Raw genomic sequence first — 22,041 nt, 5'->3', positions numbered from 1 at the left:
CATTAATTGATCATTTATTTCACCAACAAGTCCAACAGTGTCTTTCACAAATATACAACGTTCAACATTTGCACCCTTTTAAAGTATTTTTGATATATATTAAGGTCGTCTTGAGTAAACAGTGATTTCCAAACACCAACTCCTAATAAATTTGTAAAAAAAAAAAAAAAAAATCAAATTATTTATAATTAATATTAAATTTAGTTATTATTACCACCCCCCACTCCACCCCAAAATTTTCGCACCCTGCAAGAGACTGCATTTAGCATTTTTTTTTTTACTTTTAGTTTCCTTTTAATTTGCCGATAATTTTCATCGTCTTTATTGTCTTCATTTATCGTCTTTATTTATAGTATATACTTTGGTCTTTGGCATTATGGTAAATGCAGGACATGCCTTTAAATCATATTTTGTCACTTCCGGTTGTTGTTATTTATAGTCGCTTGTTGTTACCAGAGTGGAGCTGTTCTTTCTATGCAGCATCTATGCAGCACTGATGGTTTCTCTGGAGAAAGAGAAGCATGTTACCCAGTTAACATAAATCATTGTTCTAAACGGTATAGTATGCATCTGAGAGCTCATAGTAGCTCAAGGACAATCCTTTTTATTTATAATTTTTATTCTCTATCATGAAAAGGCTTTTTTCCGAAATAACAAAATGTTCCTTGACATCACCGGGGACAATGTTGGCTGTACTGATAAAATAATCAAAAATCAATAATCTAATAATTAACTACTTTAGAGCCTTAAAAAGGTTTCCATAATTTGAATACTAAAATACACAGTGTATACTTTCTGCACACATGTGGTTGTTATTGATAAGACCAATCAACCACCCCCCACCCCCCGAACTAATTAATATTTGTATAATTAATATTTGACATATTCTTTTGAGCTACTATCCTGCATCTGCAGCGATGCATTAGTGATGAAACCAGTTTACCATTTTGTTCCTATAGGTGGCGGTATTGACCAAGCATCTTTGCCCTTGGCTGCCTGCATCTCTTCAAGAAATATTAACTTTAGAAATTAAGTACAAATTATTTAATAATAAAAAATAATAATATTACTAATACTATTTTCCCCACAACTCAGAATTGAACAGTATAGACAATGTCTTCAAATCATTCTATTTAGTCTGTGAATTGCATTCATACACTCTTCATACATTTTAATCAAAAGTGTATGAATGCAATTCACAGACTAGACTTGAAGACATTGTCTATACTGTTCAATTCTGAGTTGTGGGAAAAATAGTAGTAATAGGCCTAGTAGTAATAATAACAATAATAATATCCTACATTCTTTGATGTAAAATATCTCTCCCATACATACAGTATCAGTAAAAGAGGTCAGAATATAAACTGCACCCCTTTCCCATAATCACACTAAAGTATCTGTTTATAATTATGTGCATTTTTCTAAAATAGTGAGGAAATCAGTTATAAGGAGGTAAAACTGTGCACATCTGTAATTAATACAATTAGACTTTGTGCTCTCAGCATGAAAATATATCAAGAATTGAATACCTTTGTCCAAGAAGATGCCATTGTTTATTTGTGTTTATTCACTTAATTTAAAACAGATCTGAACAGACAGAGATAACATTGAGGCTGGTTATTCAGACATGATGTCAAAGAATTTGTATAAGTTGAATCATGCATAATGTAAATGAAGGATCACACAAGTGCACAGCATCTGTGAATATGATAACATTATTCTCACCAAAGGTGCAGAGTCACTTTACAGCTGATGTCCCTGTCGATCAAAATTCCCCAATGCAAATACTCAAAAATCTGCTGATGCACCAACACAGAGAATGAGTTTCTCATGTGTGGTGATCCAATATTTGAGCGCAGGCTAACATGAGTACACTTGCTATGCATGATCCTTAAATGAGTGCTAGCGATCAGCTCAGACAGATTTCAATATGTAATTTCAGAACTACGACAGACAAACATTCGGTATTAAGTAGTGTGAATTACCATTTGCCACAGTGTACTGTCAGAAATATCCCCGGCAAGTGTAAATGCATGCTGTAGACAGTCTGACAGTGTCAGAGGTGATGTTTAAATAAAACGTACAAGTGCCCCAAGAATTATGTGTGAAATGTGTAAAAAACCAAACAAAACAAACAACACGTCTCACCTTCCTCTACCAGCAGAGCTCAGTCAACTTATTCACCCAGAATTACTTCAGTCCCTTTTATGTGATATGCTAAAATGCAATGTGAAGTTTAACTTATATATACGCTCAGCCAGAAGTCTCTCTCCTCCTGTTTTTGCCCTCTTTGGAAATATAACTAATAGCCATCTAAGCAAGGTGCATTAATGAATACTGAAATTCAATCATTCCTACATTTGAAGTGAAATGACCTTGTACAAACCTCCTAATGCTTTGTTTTTTCAGCACTAAACTAATATGGAAACCATATTGGATTTCAAATCACCAGCAGCTTCCATTTATAGCATATGTAATGTAGAGAATTTCCTACCATTCTCTCTCATACCATAAAACCTTGCTGTGTCATTCTGTCTTTACATCTAAATGAGCTCACAATCAGCAATAAACAGTCAGTTCCTTCCAAGTTTGACTCAAGTCGGACCTACGAATATTGTGACATTCCAATACTCGAACACATTGTCAGAACATACTTTACAAAAAAAAAAAATGTAAAAGGGACAATCCCTTTTATATTTACATAGATAAAAAAAAAAAAAAAATTGGTTAATAACTAATACTTCTTTGAAAAGTCTTGCACATAACTTTTTCTGTCTTTGGTAAAATACATAAAAGTTCTTTGGGAAACTTTCAGAGTCCATGTAATGCCTTCTTCAGCAGATTACAGACATCTGCATAGATGAGACCGAGATGTAACTTTACAGGAACAGTTCACTTTAAAATGAAAATGCAGTCTTCATTTAGTCACCCTTATGTTGTTGCAAGATAATATGACCTTGATAAAATCTTTCTTTAGAGATGCAGCAACAACAACATATAGACACGTATTAGTTATATTTCAGCATCAGCCTCATTTACTTTTGTTAGAAAATGCGAAGATTCACCTCATTTTGTGTTCCATGACAGAAAGTCAGTCATACTGGTTTGATTAAACATGTGAGGTGAGTAAATGATGAGAGCATTTTCTTTTTCTTTTTTTTCAACTACATTACCGTTCAAAAAATTTAGGGTTAGTAAGATTTTTAATGTTCTGGAAAGAAGCTCACTAAAGCTGCATTTAATCAAAAATACGTTAAACAATTTACAAATGTAAATAATGTTTATATTTTCATATATTTTAAAATGTAATTTATTCCTGAGACAGCAAAGCTGAATTTTCAACAGCTATTACTTCAGTCATCAGTGTCACATGACACTGATTTGGTGCTTAAGAAACATTCCTTATTATTCTCAATTTTGAAAACAATTATGCTGCTTTACATTTTTGTGGAAACCAGGATACATTAAAAAAATGCTTTGATAAATAAAAAATAATATCATTTATTTTGAATTTAATCACTTTAAACATTTTAATGCATCCTAGCTGAGAAAAATTTTTTACTGACCCAAACATTTGAACGACAATGTATTTCTTTAACACAAACAGATTCCATCACACACTCAACACAGTGACATATGTACTGTATGCAATGTACTGAAAAATCCATAATGCTTTACATTCAATAATTAAGGGACACTTTGGTCTACAACGAAATCAGGCTGAAGTATAAATCATCCCTAAGTGCTTCCTACAGATCTTCAGGCATGCCTCCCCTCTTCACCTGCAGACTGCCGGTCCAGCCGCGGGGACAGGTATTGTAGCTGCGCACTCCAGGAGAGCGCAGACCTGAATCCTCAGACTCGACAGAGACATCAGAGTCAGTCAGCGAGCGGGTGTTGTACAACTGCACCGGAGAGTGGATCATGCGGGTGGGAGAGGGACTGGTAAGGGTGGGCGATTGAGCCCCCAGCATCTGTGGCTGAAATTGACCGACTGGTTTTTGTTCGTAAGGCACGATCCTGCCGCTCACAGGGGAGATGGGTAGACTGCGGCTGCTCAGTGCCCCGGGAGATGGGCTGTTTTTCCGCTTGGCCGCATTGATGATGTTTTTGGCCAAAATGCGGTGGTTGGCTTTGGTGTCCTGGCTGACAGCTGGGGACTGGCACCTGGGTTCCCAGTGTGGAGACACAGGAGAGGGGGCGCTCGGCTTGAAGATGGTACCCGAAGATGCAGTGGTTGCAATGGGCTTGCGGAGAGGGCTTGGGGAAGGGCAGGTTGTGACGGGCTTGTGGATGGGTCGGGGTGAGGGGGAGATGGGTGTGGGCTTGTAGATTGGGCTGGATGATGTAGAGGTCACTAGAGGGCTGCTGGGGGACCAGACAGTGCTGGACGGCACCTCAGGGCTTGTGATGCGTCTAGTGCAGTTGGTCGTCCTGGAGGTTGGGGTGGTGGAGTCAGGGCTATTGATTGGTGCCGGGGTTTCCTCCTAATTTTTAATAAGACAAAAGATAAGAAAAGATTACTTTTAGAGATGATCCATCACTTTAATTTAGTGTCTCTATAATCACTAAATACACTCGCAAATGCACACACTGAATATTAACAGGGCTCAACAGTAAGGATTTTTCTTTTCTGTTTGCCATAGTTCAGATTTCGTTAAGCTTTGTGAAGATTCTTACTGACCTTAACAAAAATAAATTGTAATTCATCAGTTTGTATTATTTTTATAATTTTATATTTACATTTATAATGTAAAAGTTCATATTAAAAATGTATGACATAAGTTAATATTTATTTAAAATATATATTTTTATTTAATAGAAATATTTAGATTTATATTTTTTAAGTATTTAATTTTATAATATATTTTTTTAACATGTATTATATATTTATATATTTTATAATATGTATTATTATATAACTGTTTTACAGCAGAATTTTTATTTGTCCCACATTTAAAGTTTGCATCATTGATTCTGTTCTTGTTTATTACTGTGAAGCTGCTCTAAAAGACTGTAAAGACTGAAGCTGCTCTAAAAGACTGTAAAGACTGTTTTGTAAAACAGTCTTTACAAAAAAAAGGTGATTTTTAGGTCGAATTCAAATGATCAAATTTCAAGATTTTTTTTACAAACTAAATTTGGTAGTTATATATACAGCTAAACTTTATTATACAAGAGAGTCACTTTTACTTCTACTAGGCAGATAATGCTGGAAATCATGACTATGCTAAAAATCTGATTAAATGCACGGGGACACATTTATCATCACACTTAAGGTACAAGAGTAACAGAACAATCCTCTTCCAAAGATTCAATAAGCATTCAAAAATGCAAGCTTTCCAAGTTCATGCCAGGTACTGTGCACATGTTTGGTTAAGATTAGCCTTTAAATGCCACTGAAACATCTAAAACATTTCCTGCAGCACTGCGTGCAACTTCAGATGTGATGTTATCGATATCAGGCCTTCTCATACACCCTGTGATTACATAGAGTTGTTTATTCGTGTCCCATGTCTAAGTAGTTTCCCAGCACACCAGGATATCATGCCATCTTCAGATCGCTTGCATACATGCTGCCAAGACCACTAACCTTTACTGAGATATAGATTTGCACTGCTGAGACTGCTGGGTAGGTTTTCACCTCCAGAAAATGTGTTTTTCCAAGCATAAAGGAGGCCAGAGGTCAGGCCAAGAGCCTAAAGCTCAAGCTCATAGGGGCCTGTTTTGGCTCAGATGTGCGTTTTCAGAGGGCAAGCCAGGAATGTGCAGGGCACATACATATTCAGTCAGTGTTAAAAAAAGTTTGTAATTTCATTTTGGGTCAGAGCACAACGCAGCGGGCGGCTCTGATATGCATATCTTTGATTTGTTAGTACACATGTATAAAAACGTGTATAAAAACGGAAAAGCCAGCCTGGGATTCTTATCGCTGAAGACACTAACAAAAACTGAAACTGATTAGAGGAGATGCTGAAAATAGAAGAAGAAATGCAAACAGGAAATTCAGAGAATTAGTCAACAGAAGATAATAAAGTAGAAAAACCAGAGACAGAAAAGACTGTGTGTTTCATTGCTTTAATGAAACAGAGTAGACAAAAGCATTTGAAAGAGAAGAAGCCAGAATGAAACAATTGGTTTGGAAACAATCAGCATAAAATTAGGCAGGATATGTGGTGATAAAATAAGCTAGAATGACTTGATTCAACTAAATTATGGCTTTGTTTAATCAGATGCCTGTAGTAGCTCATACAGGAGTGTACACACACTACATTAACTACATTAACATACTGTTGTGCAGTACACAAGTCGTGAACTGTAACTATAAATCAAAGAAAGGCACACAGAACTAATTAAGATAAAAAACAGTACATGTGTCATAATAGGAAGAGGCTCTCATATCATCCTACTCATATTAAATTGCATTTGGTACATCATAAAATGCAAAACACCATCTGCTCAACTCCTTATGAGCTTGTACCAACTCCAACCTGAAAACTTGGAGGCAAGCGTTGGAAAATGACACACTGGTTTTGTACCTAAAATACATCTGGCATCAGCACAAAAATGAATAAACTGTAGTTCTAAACTCAAAGCTGCATTAAATTACAATGTCTTCATTAAAAAATAAGTAAGGTTCGATTTATGGCCAGTTCATGAATTACATTTTAAGTCAGTTTTATAGACAAATGGTGGATCTGACATTTATTGCTTCCACTTGTGAAACAAAAACAAAAAAAATCAATAAAGAAGAAACAAACAGACGTGACCAAGAGTGCTAAATTTCATGTTTCCTGCAGAGCTTTTTGTACTTTACTGTTCTCTTGCTACTTCTAAGTGGACAGTCAATCTGATATGTGTCCCTTTTACTTTACTTCCACTATACTTTAGTCTGAAGAGTACATAAAGTAAAGAAGAGCAGAAATTGAAAGGTTTAAAAAAATGAATAGGGTTTCCACACCTGTGGGCTGATACCAGCTTTTTTGGTGGAGAACGTAGGACGTGGAGCTTGGACGCCAGAGCGAGGTGAAGCCACACGTTCCGGAGCTAAAGATGACACTGGGGAACTGACACTGCCTGCTGTGATGGGATTAAGAGGAGGCGAAAAGCAATGGGCTGACCGACAGGCGGCAGATGGGCTGTACGGTGATGGCAACGGGCTTGTTGGAAGGGATGATTGTCTGGAGAAGGAGTGAGCGGTCACAACAGATTTAGGAGCTGGGGCGGCTCTGGGAAGAGTGCTGTAGGGATCTTTCATTGGGTTAAAGATGAAGAGGGAGGAGTTGAGCTGGTATGGCTGATGTTTGGACAGCTCCATCTCGATTTTAGTGCAGCCATTCTCCAAGGGTATTTCCGGAGGTGGAGCCGGAACAGGTACTGGCGTTTTGGCAGGGACAAACTTTTTCTGAGTTGTCTTTTGAGCTTGAAGTGTTTTTGAAATTTGTGTACTTATATTGGAGGAGTTTACTATGGCCTTCACTCGACCGGGCATGTTGGATGGATACACCCACGAAGGAGGCAAGGACATGGTAGGAGAGAGAGATCTCGAGTCCTTGCTGTCATGGACATACCTTTCCATCCTCGACTGGCGTTTGGCAAACAGTTCAGCTCCTTTTCCTGAAGCATCGGTCAGGGCTTGCTCCGGCTTGTGCTCTATCCTGGAACGTGTTCTGGAGCTTTTCAAACTCGAGGCCCACTCCGGCACTGCAGCTTCCTCGTGAATATCCTCATCCTCGGCCAAGAAGTTTGAGGCTTCAGCCCCGAGAGCCAGCAACTCCTCTTCCTGCCCTGCATCTGGCTGGGGTTTTTTCTTCTTTTCATCTGCACACTGCACCATGGACAGGAGTTCGGGATTCGGAGCCACTTTTGGCTTCTCCTGAAATGTGAACATCGACTTGCGGGTCGCTCGGCGAGCATGGCCCTCCTCAAGGATGCCCGATCTGATGGGAGTGACGGATCTCTTCTCACTCAAGAGGTTAGGGACAAATGTAGGCCTGGGGGCATATGGGCGGATGTAGTAAGAAGAAGGATGAGGAGAGGGAGCATGGGCTGTGTTAGGTGGAGGAGGGATGGAGTAGCTGGGGAGAGGAGGAGTTGGATATGAAGGTGGAGGTGGAGGTGGAGAGAAAACAGGTCTTGGGTGCACTGGGTGAGTTGAAGGTTCAAATTGTGTTGTAGAGCCATAAGTTGGGGCTGGGGGTATGTTCATGACTGGACTTGTAACTTCAGAGGATCCTACTGTTGGGGAGAAAAATGGGCGAGCTGTTCTGTTCATGATGGTGGGCTGTTTAGTCACTGTCTTATCTGCTTTTCCATTGCATTGTACACTGTATCCATTTGGGATTTCTTTATTGTGTGCTCCTTTGTCTACTGCTTCATCTTGACCAGTTCTGTCCATAACAGCAGGGGTATTATCACTTCTAAGACTAACCTCATCCTTCACATGCTCTGTGAGGTCTTCTGAGAGCTCCTCATCCTTCTCATTCACAGGGAGAAAGTGTCTGTCTTGGCTTTCTTCTGCTACATCCTCCCGTGTAACCTCACAAGCATCTTCCATGTCACTCAGATCTACTGTACTGCAGATCCTGCCAGCCATCCACGTGAGGTTTCTACGATTCAACTCTTTGTCCTGGTCCTCAGTCGAGTGATGTTTGTCCCACGGCCGTGGACTTTCAAAAGATGAGTCAATTACATTCTTGGATGCCTCCACTCCCCCTCCTCCGACGCTTATGAGTGTGAAAGCATTTACTCTCTGTCTGCGCCGGTTGAAAAGTTGGACGCCTTTAGAGTTGGAATTGGCCTGGAGCTGAGCAGCAATGATCTGACTCTTGGTCCGTGCCTCCTTCAGCTCCTTCTCTGACAAACTGGTACTTCTGCTGAGGTCTGCAATGGTAGAAAAACACAACAATCAACGCAAGAGAAATTTTTAATTATATAACACATTCACAGCTATGCCATTTGCAGTGCTTTTCAGTTCACATAGCATTGCTCGACCCAGGTTATAATTGTAAAATATAGCACAACCCACCAAGTATTCACAAGACTTAGGAGGGTTATTTTAAATGCACTTTATTGGTTCAGCCTAACAAACAAAGGGTGCTGCATATAATATCACATGCCTTTTTATTAGACAGAATAATTGTACAGGTTTAGGCGAATATTAGCCTGCTTTGTATTTTATTCCATGATCTCACCATTGCTGTCACAATCATTTGGTTGCTTTTTAAGTTTCAGATATAGTAGCAATGTGCTCAAACCGGAGTATAATTATTTTAAAAGTCAAGAGTATTATGTGTCTTTCAAGTAATTCTAGCTTTCATGAGTCACCCTGTTAAAAAGATGAATCATATTCATTTTTTTTTTTTTTTTGTGCACAGACTTATAAAAGAAATGACGACATATAAAGTTCAAGGATTTGTGGTCAGAATTATTCTTTTCCCAGTTTGCTGTGATTCACAGAGCCTGCGGGCAAACTTTTGTAGACCGTACAATGCTTTCACACATTTATAGTCCTAAAAACCTCCTGTAAATAAATTTTAATGCTGATATTTGCAGTTCTACCCATAGTTTGGCAAAGATGGATGTTAAAACAGTCATGTTTTTGTTGAAAATGGCAAAGGTTTATTGACTGGGCTAAAAAGCTCCATTCCGAGCTGCAGAAAGTATTTCCTTCACCATGGGCTCTAGTCCCTCCCTTAGCATTCCTCAACAGCCAAGAAAATTCCCTGCTTGAGACTGCAGCATGCCTTGAGAGATCTCTCTGAGGCACAGGAGCCATTGGTTTATATGTTGACAGGTTTAGGCTTTCCATCATCACTTACGAGACAAAGTCTACATTTAAATGCTTAAACTTTGACCTACAGTGATATACTGTGGCATCAAAGTGTGTTTGAAAATTCTGCCTGCAAAAAAATGAAAGGAACATAACTTTTAAAACACAAACCCTCAAGCATCTTATATCAGAACCTTACAACCTGAAGAACAGACTGTTAACTATTACATCACTGGCTGAACGGCTTGACTCTCTTAATATAAGTGTGGTTAAACTGTGCAAACATAAACACAATGTGTTTCCCTAATAGACCTTTGAATAATTAACCACTCCAAGTTTCCCTGAGGTAGTTCTTAGCTTTTATCCTGAAACTCAGACTTGGCAGCAAACCTGAAAACAATTTGTTGAGTGTTTTTTCTCTTTCCAAGGTAGGTCTTTGTCTTGCCAGAGGGGTTAAAAAAAGGTAGTAAAAAAAAACAAGAGTTCTAAATCCATCCCGTTTGTTTTATGTGCAAGTTTGCCAGACTCAAAGGAGCTTTTATATCACATGGCATAAAATTATAATGGAGCATGAATAATGTGCATCTGCCTTTCATTCCACCAGCAAAATCACTTCTTTATTTAGTCAGGCCATGCAACACAACCTCTAGCACTGTGATAAAAAGCTTTAAATTTTCCTTCTTTACAGACATTCACCTTTACAGTGTTTAAAAAATGTTTGGGGAGCAAAATCCGATAATTATAAAAACATACATGCAGCTTTTCTCTAAATTTGTCTTTTAATTTTAATTTTTTCCCTTTTTTAATTTTATTTAATGTGCATGTTTTCCAAACAACCAAAGTACTTTCGAGAAGATTTATACAAAAATTTATAAAAAAAGTAAATAAAAAAACACTAATTCATTACAAATTTACCTGATGCAGTTTTAATTTCTTCCTTATTGTTTTTTATAAATTTCCCTGTCATATCAGAGACAGACCTGAATGCAAGTTAATTTAATACAGTTATGGCTCTACTAACTGACTGCTCTCTACTTTTTAAATAAATAAATACACTATAAAGTGTGGTAATGTGCAAAAAAATATATATATATAATTATAATATGTTAATTTGGTCACATTAAATATTTATTTTTTCTAGAATGAAACCAGTTAGCCTAATTTAGATGTTATCACATTTTAGATTATACAGTTATTATTATTTATTTATTTATTTATTTATTTTACTTTTTTACAGTTTAAACTAAAAAATGACTTCCTTTCTGAAATCCACGAAGAGCAATTTGTCACTTGAACTTCAAAACAAAGTTCATTCCTTCATTCAAAAACTTTCTGCCTATTGTCTGTCTATGCCTAAAGACAACTGGCTGGCAAGTGGCTGGCAACCAGTATGGTACTTTTAAAACAGCATGCATTCACTGTAAAATATTGCTCTCTTCTCGCTTTAGAGAAGATACATTACATTATATAATTTAAACGATCTATGTCATCAAACCTCGAAACTTAACCATGACTTCAGCACATGCTTTCCACAAATCTAAGCGTTTTTTTTTTTGTTTGTTTTTTTTTAGTTTCAGAAGGACCGTGTCAAATTAAACTTCTCTTACCTTAATTAACTCTGCATACAGTCTCTTTTGTTGCTGCTTCTCGAGCTTTTCTAATTTAACTTCATGTGTTTGCTCCACTCCCCCTTTAGCAGCGCGAGCCTGGATCGGATTTCGTGTCGTTGCGAATGATGATCTCTCGCGCTCTCCAAATGCGCATCGAGTATGAGGCGGGCAGGCTGGGGCACTGGACAAGGTTTGCGCTTCCTTTTTGCTTTTTTTAAAGGATGGCTATGCTGTACAGTGTTCATGGCAGACGTTTGGTACACTCCATATTCAACAGCGAAGAACTGGGACACAGATTAGATCTGGAGAGCGGGTTATAGCTGTCACGCGGGGAGGTTGTCACAAGGGCTAGTCTGAAACTATGTTTTGAGCCAAAAGTCAAATTTGATAAATATTTTCCCCAGCAGTGTTATTTTAAAGCTGTAGTTCAACACTCTTAAGTAGGCTATATATTATATTATATATCACCCTCACGTTCCACAACTTTATGATCCTGAAACCCTTTTCTTTCTGATGTGGAACACTGCAGTAGAAACATCTTTATTTGTGTTCTACAGAAGAAGAAAAAAATCACGTGGGTTTCAAACTACATGAGGGTGAGCAAATAATGAAACATTTTTCAATAAAGTAGTAACTAGTTTTTATTACCAGAGAACATGGATTTAGGAACGATTCAAATGTATGACTTCTACGTCCTCGGATGAACTTAAATAATCACGTACAGAATCTGTAAGTTCGCACATTCTGTTTCACACCAAATTAAGTGGCCACATTTCATTAGTGTCATGTATGGAATCAGTGTGTCAGCTCTTTCAGAGGATTGGATGTCAGGGGAGAGAGTCGTCCAGCGAACACGCTCACTTGGTTGGATGGACACCTGAGCCGCAAGGGTGGAGTTCAGTTTAGACCGCAGAGTTTGCTTGCTTAGCTGATCCATCCTACCTGAATCATAACCCTCATGCTTAACTTATCATCAACATAAAGGGAAAGATGAGAACTTTGTCAAACCAAGGAATTCAGGGAAATAAATAACATTCCCATGTTCTTGGCACTGAGCTGTGTAAGACATGTAGGCTCTCAGTTTGGACAGATGAGGGAAACTCCTAGCATGCCTAGGATTGTATATCAAAGGTAAGATTCCCCTGTTGGATATTGTGGTTAACTGGGAGGATGGGATAAAATGACAGTTTTCCTCTGGGAAATGGGTGCAAGTGTGGAGTGATGAGATCCGAGAGGTTTTAAGAACTTTCAAACCATGAATGTGCACATCACTGTCCACAAAACCTGTACGAGGAGACACTTCTTACTCTGCTACCTCATTACAAGTATGTCTAAAACCTGAGGATGTCCAGCATGATTTGAAAAGATCCACAATGCAATCTGGTGCTGACAATCTAAAAAAAAAAAAATGTCAAAATTTGATTAACAACCTAAAAACTGTAACATTTCTTATTGCTTTTATTATTATTTTAAATTGTACTAATCATAAAACATTCTTGGAAGAAGAAAAAACTGCTCTCAGACTTTTTGGACCACATTGTATCATTTTCCAATTTCATGCTATCAGCATCTGGAAATGCAAGAAAGAAAAGGATAACATTCTGCATCTCCTCAAATCATGCTGCTGTGTGGAGACATCAATCCCATACAAGGAGAGAGAGAACGAAAAAAAGAGAGAAAATGCTGACATTTATTCAGCATCTCTTCCTAGGAACGGTATGAAACCATGACTGAATTAGCTGTTCCATCTCAGCCTTTCCACATCCTCCTCTCTCCCCATTTTACACACTCCAAAGATGTAAGAACACCACAGCAACCTCTTAAATTCTGCAAAAGCAGTTTTGGACCATCTGAAATGGGTCTGGATTCTCATCAGCAGGGCTTAAAAACCTATCAGTCTTACAGTCACTGGTGTGAACTGTCACTTACTGCACTTGTAATGGGTGCCTAGTCATCTGCAAACCTTATTATACATTTTTTCCAGATAACATTACCCACAACTTGAGCATTACGGTCAGTGGGTAAGAACTAAAGAGCTATTTCTGTACGGCTCATCGGTGTCTGTGAGGAAACAAATGTGTCACTGAGGGTTTATTAAGAACTGATGTCTGGGTATAGCAGCTACATCAGTCTATCAATCTGATGGTTCTTATGTCTCTCTGTCTGTAAAAGCATTCAGCTTTTAAAGAATCCATTTGTCTTGACTCGTGTATCGATTTAATGTGTTACATGACACTACTGAATACTTAACTCTGATTGGTCAATCACAACATTCTGCAATCTTGGCAGTAATTAGACACTGTATAATGAAACTAAACTGTATAATTAACCATGGTCCCAATTTGCAACCAATTTCCTACATTGTTTGCTAGTTTCACATCTGTCATCGCACCTTATCTTCTCTATTTTTAATAATATAATACAGGCAATCCCAACCCTTTGATCTAAAATATTTACTTTATAAATATTCAAATAATTGAACAACAATAACAAGTTCTCTGACGTTGGTTTATGATCACATCATGTCCAGGGAAACTAATACAACTCCAAGTGTTTTAGTTTAGTTGCTTTAATGTTATTTTTATAAGTTTAATTATTAGCTTTTTAACTTTAACTTTACTTTTAAAAACTAGAAATTTGAACTGACTCACTTATCCATTTAAATTATATACTTGTGCAATTATGAAATATTTTAATTATTAGCTTTTCAATCGAATCACAAACCCCAGTATGGGAAACCCTTATATAATAGCAAAAATATTTTAGCATTCTGTATTATAAAGCAGCCTGTAATATACTATGTCATGTTCTTCAGATTCAAAGCTTTAAACAAGATATGGAAGAAGATATTTACTTGTTTTCCGCTCCATCTGGCAGGACGTCAAGCCTGGCATTGCTTTGACCCCGCAGTGGTCATCCTCCTCCAAGATGTTAGTACTGTGCCTCTGTAGGGATGTGTTTGCTCCTGTCTTGTTGAGGGTGGAGGGTGTTGTAGTGGTAGGCCCACCGCAGCAGTCCCCTCTTCTTCTAGCAGGCTCATGCTTGCACTCCATCCCAGCCTGCATCACTTCGTCCTTGCCTAAGATATGCTCTTCTTTCGCCGAGCACCCTGTTTGCCGGCACGCTTGCCTGGGTATGACAAAAGCGTTCTTTTTCTCAGCTGAGCTGTAAGTTTGGCTTGTAAGAGGTGGTTTCAGGATCCACTGACTGTTTTATTTTTCCCGAATTGTGAAGAAACAATCAGGATCAAAGTTAAACTAAAGCTCTACATTTTGCTGGACATTTTCTTCACAGTAATCCTTCGGAGTAGACACGCTACCGCCCAGGGATGAGCTGAAAAATTTACTTTTGCTTTCAATCCACACAATATTTTTCAAACTCTAACAAGACCTCCCTGGAGATACTTCTCAATGCACTCTGGATCACTTCCCATGGAAAAGTGCCAACAACTGGGATATACTCCTTGGCAATGCGGCAAAGGCTGGAAGTCTATCCTCGGTTCTATTTGTGTCCGTTTTCGATGTCATATCCAGATATTCTTTTTTGTTGTTGTTGTTGTTGTTTTTTTGAGTCAAAGCCACCAAAACATGTCCCTCGAGTTTATTGCAATCTCCCCGAGGCTGGCTGTTTCTTTAAAGGCACGCGTGGGCCTTGCTCTTAAAATGTTTCAACAATGTTAACATGAAGGGGAGTGTTTGGTGCTTTCCTGTCGTTTCATTAGCACATGAAAAAACACATTCAGCTGAAAGGTTGTCCAAATGTTCTGACTGCGGCTATTGTAATCACTGAACTTTCAAGCAAGGCTTTATTGTGCTCGATACATATGTTTGGATTTTAAACAAATAGTTTCTATAGTTTTCATTCTTTATCACTGTATTACTGATCGAGTCTGTCTCTGGGTGGCTTAAGCCCAGGGAAATGATCTCAAACCCACCATCACAGTGGCATAGTTAATTTGCTTGTTTCAGATTAGATCCAAAAAGACTCCTCGGGCAAGTATATGGCATATCCAGACAAGGCGTAATGTCTTAACCTCTAGTTGTGTAGTTGAAATGAAAGGACACTGGATGAACCTCCACTGCTGCCAGGGTACAATGAGTCAGTGGTCTTCCTCTCAACTGCTGCTTCCTGAAACATATAAGGTGTAGAGTAGACTGTCATTCAAAATATATACTTAAATGCACTTATAATAAATAAATAATATCCTACAAAACATTTTCAATCTGAACTAATTGAATTGGGAAACCACATGAAGGAAATATTCCTCTGTTTTGAAGGAGGGGTATTTCCTCTGTGCACTTGATATCATTTGTGAAAATGACACCCCACCCATTGTCAAATCAGTCAAATCAATGATGAACTGCATTTCCTATGTGAAGTTGAAACAATGCATATCTCATTTTCCTCCTAATATCAAGGAGACATGATAATGAAAGGAACAGGTTTCGCCCAATTAGTAATTTTTATTTTATAAAACGCACTATAAAAGGAAGGTCAATATTTTTCAAAGTTAGAACATGTGAAGCATATGCCAAAAGAACAAAGTAGGAAGTGTGTGTGTGTACGTGCGTGCGTGTGTGTGTGTGTAAAATATCTGTAATATCTAAATATCTGTCAGTCTCGTCAATTAAGGAATCTTCTGTTATAGGAAAGGCTTTGACTCAAATGTGAGTTTATGCATGCTCACGGATGACTTGTAAAGAAGTTGCATGCTGAAACAGGACAGTGTGTTAATTGGCAGTTGTACAAATAGCATAGTCTAGTCTCAGTAACATTGAATCACCCTGTCAGCTGACTGCCGTCTCTCTCACATCCTTTAGGCTACAACAAGGGCACGGGTCACATGAGGTAATAAGACCCCATTAGTCTTCATCACCCACTTTCAAACACTGTTTTAACTAACAACACCTATGACAAATGAGCGGCCTGTTTCACTTTTCCAGCGATAAGTTTGCCCCTGTGCGTTTATGTTTGGGAGTTAACGTCCCGACCACTCCAACAGTTGACTCAGAGTGGCCACAAAAACAACACCCACTGTCCATGCCCTCCATGCCCTCCTCCACAAATAAAGACAATCAACTCAACAAAACAAACACTCTTGTCCACAAAAGCCTCTCACAAGCTCTCTGCCTTTCTCTGCTTTGGACGAAACATAAATAGAAGTTGCTTTGTTTTGTAATGCTTTTGAGTAATGTGACCTCTGATGATGCTCTCACGAATACATTTTCGTTTTTGCAACACTGGCAGATAAATATTAAATATTTCAATATTTCATACTAGGCAATAAAGATCATTTTATACATTGTTCTGGATATATTTAGATTTTGTTCCTCAGACTTTTGTAAGTTGTTTCATGTAAAGAATCTTCGATTTAGTTTCTTACATTAAGCATGTCACATCTCACTCAACCGTACATCAGGAAAGCTTAGACTATCATTTTTTTGTTAGTTTTTTTTTTTTTTGTACATGCATTCTTGAATGTTGTTATAAAATTACCAGCTAAATAGCAATCAACTAATTCTTGGGCACGCCAAAACATCTTGAAGGTTGAAAGAAGGTTGAAAGCTCATGCATCACAGAGCATTTTGAGCTACAGGGCATATTTTTTGGATTTCCTTGGGGGGGGGGGGGGGGGGGGGGGGGGTTTGTATAATTATAAATCTTTATGAGTCTTAAAGTGTCAAAGTATGCTTATCTTATCTGATTTCACTTTCCTGGTATTTATATTACAACATTAACTTTCCAGCCTACCTTCATGGCTCTTTCACATAACTAACGATTTGCCATTATTTGATTTATGAGTCATTCCAATCCAATGAGAGCGTTCTTGAGCTCATACACCAATCTAATGAGCTGGACTGAGCTCTACCGATCACATTCCATACGTTATCAGTCCCGAGGCACCGTATACAGGTACTGGGAGATAGTATTTGTGTGTGTTTTGGGCTGTATCCTTTACAGTGCATAATATGAGCAGTAATAGTGCGCGTAACAGACACAGCATTTTGATAAACCTCCAGGGTCCTACAGGTCTCTCTAATCTTCCAGACCCATTACAGCCCTGCAAGATCCTTGATAAAGCACCTGTAAGTGGCCTAAAAATTATTTGGAGGTTGGACTCTTTACAGCAAAATTTGTGTAATATTTGAAGTCCACTGATTCTGTTATTTTCTGATATAGGTCTATGTATTGTAATAAAATGCTAATTAACGGTGACTTGACAAAGTCTACAGAGAATCAGTGAGAAGACAAAAATAACAAAACCAGGTGCTTTGGGATAAAGTGCAAATACTGTAAATGTTTATTTTAATTTTAAATGGCTCATTAAAGAGCCATAAGCACATATAAAATAGAAAAACTAGTCTTTTTGGACTCTGACAGAGCAATTACTCCAACACTAAAAGCTTATCTAGCATATCCAAATAGCAGATAAAACTTCAGTACCATTAAAATGCTGCGCCTTAAGAAGTCCTGCAAATTATGCCACCAAAGATCAGTGACAGATGCTCAGCATGACGTCTCTGCTAAACAGAACCCCTGCCTAATGTATTAGTCATTACTGTCGCTAAGAAACTCCAGCACCAGATATTCATTCTACTGTTACTGCATGCAGCTCAAATTTATCATCACAAGAACCACACGCAGGCAAGATAAAAGGCGAGCCAAACAGGGAACACATGAAGCCCATCACCAGTTAGATTATCCCTCCACCGGGAGGAGAATGAAGTTAACATCCTCAATTATTCAACCCAAATATTTAGAAAGATCAACTTCAAAAACATTCCTCCGGGTTGCAGCTGGCTACCTCATGCAGTAGGTTCTTCTAGGATGCAGTTTGCGATTCAACAGGTGATAAAGCTGTTCAATGATAACAGAACGCTGAGAGAAACTCAGTGAAAGTCTGGAGCTGATGGTAGACTCACCTGTACTCCAAAGTGCTTCGGTGTGTGTATGTTATGGCTAGTTTGTACAGCCCCTTTTCAGGTCCTCCTTGCGTTCTCCTCCCCCTGTCTCACATGGAGTTATGCTATCGCTCTCCCTTTCTCTTTCTCTCCAGCAGCCTGAAAGAAGGGAAAAGGGGGTGTGGACGAGCAGGAGTTGGAACACAGAGAGTTCTTTGTCTGCCTTCTTCATATGGTTTCCTTTAAGCATGCATACTAAACACATTATAGCATTATATATTTTCATATTTAAAGTAGGGGTGTTTAGTGATCGGTGTGCATTTTGCTCTTTGTCCCGCTCCAATTCCTCTTTGTCCCGCATGGTATAAAACTGCCAATATGTGAATGTTTCTGATTGCTATGAGTTATAAAAAGTGTTTTCTCTTGAGAGGAGTAAAGTGTAACACAAAAGGGCCTCGCAGATTGGTTTCACAGACATGGAGAGCCCCCCCCCCCCCCCCCCCCCCCCCCCCCCCCCCCAATGATTCTTGAACTGCATGATGAAGCAAAGTAAGAAACTTAAAGTCTCAGTGGAATGGGATCTGAAGTCCACTGATCTCCTGACAGAGATGTCTGTCTGAGAACACACATGCGAGATGGAAAACAAGGTATCTGTGGCAGGACAAATACTTTGGCCAGATTACAGACTTCAGAGCGTGTTCAAAGGTAATTTTAGGGAAAATGATATTTATGATAGGTCAGTGTTGTATGCAATTGTGTAAACTGAGCTCTGATCTATTTCATCTCTAAGTGCTTTCTCACAACTGAAATAACACTCACAGGAAATCGTTCTTGTCTGAAACATGGAGCTCCTATGCAAACCCATCAAATATTTACTTCTGTTTTGAAATGTAATATCTGGGTGATATTTTGGGCCGTCAGCCATATTCAGACCACCATCTCGATCGTACCCAAAATAAAGGCTTTGACGGCAAAAACTGGTTCATACCTATGATGAGAAGTATCAAAAAACAATGCAATTAAGTAATAACAATTAATAAATGAATAATATTACAAATATTTAAACTATTAAAATGATTAAAATCAGTGCAATTAATCATGCAGCATCAAAGTTTCAAAGTTGACAAATCTTTAAAATGACTAGTTGACCTTTGAAGTGAACCATTAAGCTGTACTGTTTATAGGGGGAAAACGAATAATTTTGTCAGTGTGCTACCTTATTTAACTAGTGGAATGCTAATTGTAATCTTTTTTTTTAATTCTGTGTTTTATTTCCTGTAAATCCTAGGAAGAATGAAAATTTGCATACCATTGCAATATTTCTAAAATCATAGTTCATTAAAATAGTTTGCCAGTGATTTTCAAATTATGCACACCAGTATGAATGCCAGGCCATTTCTCTTCTTTTCTCTCTCTTTGACTCCTTCATTCTATCCCTCCTGCCACTGCTAACATATTAGGGTTTTTTTTGCACTCTTTACAGCTAGTCAGCCTGTCATTACATTTGTTCTTTCAGCAGTCTAGCGTTACTTTCTTAAAGGGCAGCTGTGTCTGTGTATGTCTAGAAGTGTGTATGCATGTCTCACTGTAGCATCTGTATCCTTGTGTGGCTGATTGGACCAGTGGAGGAAACACATTCCACCAAATCTGGGCTTTTCTTCTGAAGAGTGTGTAGAATTTCTTAAGTGTTCTGGTTTACATTCTCCTCTTTTGAGCCTGTTGTCTGTCACTGAGAGAAGGCCATAGCAGAGTAGTTATTTGATTGGAGTCATACATAGCCTGTAAGTGAACCTTTCCGTCCCCCTCTTCCTGTAGACCACCAAAACCCTGTTGAGAGATGAAACTGAATCCAACTGAGTAAAAAAAAAATGTTTGATTATGCTCCACTGGCAATTGCAAAAGCCCCATGGGTGTCCAAAACTTCAAGGAGGTCAATGACAACAATGTTATCCAGATATCCTAGACTCCCGTAGCCAGTCTACGTGACTTAACAGCAAAAGTTCTAGTCTACATTCCAAGTTATGGCCAAATTTAAACAGGAAGAAACCATCTTAATGATGCAATTGTTTTTTTTTTTGTTTTTTTGTTTTTTGGCATTTAAGATTCTGATATAGATTACACCTAAAAAAGTGAAAATATAACATTGAGAAATATGGTCATTTTTCATTCTCAACAGCAAAAAAAAAATAATCAGAAGGTTATCAAACAAACTCCAAGTGTATGACATCTGAGGTTGAGTAAAAACCTTTGAGAGCATGCAACTGGGTGTCTTCATGTGGCCAGAGTTCCTCTACTCCCATCCAAAACCTCAACACCATGCCTCTGCAGCCCACTCCCCATCCCATCTTAAGAAGCACTGCAATGTCTTTGTTTTATGGAGCATTTCTTGGCCTCTGGAGGTGTTTTAAAGAGTTCGTAAAGCAAATGCTTTCACTGCTTAATGTGTATTTATGTCATTTGTCAGGAGGGAAGTACAAATCAAGCCCATTCCCTCTTTAGTCTACAGGGCTCCTGCGCTGATGAGTATCCATCCAGACCGCAAACAAACCCGGAGGTGAGAGCACTTGGCATTGGATCTGCCAGAGAAGTGAGAGAAACTTCTAAAAGATATGAATCAGCATTACAAGTCTGAATTAATCATAAGACACACTTGGAAACGATCACTGCTATTTGGTTTCTTACCTAGTGCTGTTTCGATAGACTGTATAATATGACACATACTGGCTCCGCTGTGTAATCCGTCAACACACAAGATATGATTTTACACAGGCCAACGCAAACAAATGGCAGATATGGCAATGAAATCATTTGCACAATAAACAGAGACTGAGAGTCGGGCCTTCTATGGGTGCAGCAATGTTATTCCAGATATCTCGCCAATCTCAGGTGTTTGCCAGTCTCCAGGCCAATGCACCTGAAAAAAACATGGTGTTAATGCTCTACAGAGATTTTTCCACCACACTATTGAGTCAGTACCTGGAAACTCTGAAACATCTCGCATCGAACACTTCCTCCACCAATCGATAAATCTCCATGACACAAAGATCCATCTTTGAAGTCACTCCAGGCTTTTAAACTTAAGTTGCACTCCCAACCACTGATAGATTCTTTTTCCATGCACAGCTTTCAAATTCAAAATCAAGAATGGATTCTTATTCTCCTAACTAAGGTCAAGTGCACATTTAGAGAGGTTAGGACAGGGGTGTCTAAATTTGGTCGTGGAGGGTCGTTGTCCTGCAGGTTTTAGCTCCAACTTGCCTCAACACACTCGCCTGGGAATTTCTAGTATACCTAGTAAGATCTTGATTAGCTGGTCCAGGTGTGTTTGAGTGAGGTTGGAGCTAAACCCTGCAGTACAGTTGTCCTCCAAGACTGAGCTTAGACACCCCTGATATTAGATGTATTTGTACCATAAAAACATCATGGAAAAAGTTTTATATCTTAAGTCATCCTACTAAGTACAAAATCAAGACCATCTTCAAGAATCTGTCACGGTAGGAAATCCAGTGTTTCCTCCGTGTCATGTTTTGTTATTGTTTTTGTACTTACGTTGTCTCCATGTGCTCGTTTAGTTGATTGTCATCACCTGGGTGTTGATTGTCTCGCTCCAGCTGATCGTCATCATACCTCTGCTACTTATACTCACCTCGCTCTCTCTCTGTTGTCAGATCCTCTCTTATGTCTCCATGCACTAGCTGGATTACCGTCCTCCGTGTTTGTGTGCTGGTTTGGATTCGTGTTGTCGTCCGCGTGTCAG

General features: G+C 38.6%; 1 protein-coding gene across 1 annotated transcript; it reads right to left on the bottom strand.

The window, feature by feature from the left end:
• Positions 1-1,544: 1,544 nt before the first annotated feature.
• LOC128027588 (synaptopodin) lies at positions 1,545-20,811 on the bottom strand. Its single transcript, XM_052615332.1, has 6 exons — positions 20,530-20,811; positions 19,871-20,111; positions 18,306-18,443; positions 14,237-15,510; positions 6,962-8,883; positions 1,545-4,487 (listed from the first exon to the last, which is right to left on the bottom strand). Exons 4-6 carry the CDS (start codon positions 14,445-14,447, stop codon positions 3,750-3,752), a joined length of 2,871 nt encoding a protein of 956 aa, XP_052471292.1. The 5' UTR covers positions 14,448-15,510; positions 18,306-18,443; positions 19,871-20,111; positions 20,530-20,811; the 3' UTR covers positions 1,545-3,749.
• Between the last annotated feature and the right edge of the window lie 1,230 nt (positions 20,812-22,041).

This window comes from Carassius gibelio, chromosome A14 (assembly GCF_023724105.1).
Source record: "Carassius gibelio isolate Cgi1373 ecotype wild population from Czech Republic chromosome A14, carGib1.2-hapl.c, whole genome shotgun sequence".
In the NCBI taxonomy this organism is placed as follows: Eukaryota; Metazoa; Chordata; class Actinopteri; order Cypriniformes; family Cyprinidae; genus Carassius; species Carassius gibelio.
Note: the sequence above shows the minus strand (reverse complement) of the source record. Positions and strands in the feature narration are given on the sequence as shown.

What these genes read in the sequence shown, in the direction of transcription:
- LOC128027588 (XM_052615332.1), bottom strand. Translation starts at nt 14,447, where the DNA reads ATGCAGGCTGGGATGGAGTGCAAGCATGAGCCTGCTAGAAGAAGAGGG. An exon ending in CCAGATGGAGCGGAAAACAA is followed by an intron (nt 8,884 to 14,236) that starts GTAAATATCTTC and finishes CTACCATTGCAG; the next exon opens with ACCTCAGCAGAAGTACCAGT. An exon ending in AAGCTGGTATCAGCCCACAG is followed by an intron (nt 4,488 to 6,961) that starts GTGTGGAAACCC and finishes ATTAAAAATTAG; the next exon opens with GAGGAAACCCCGGCACCAAT.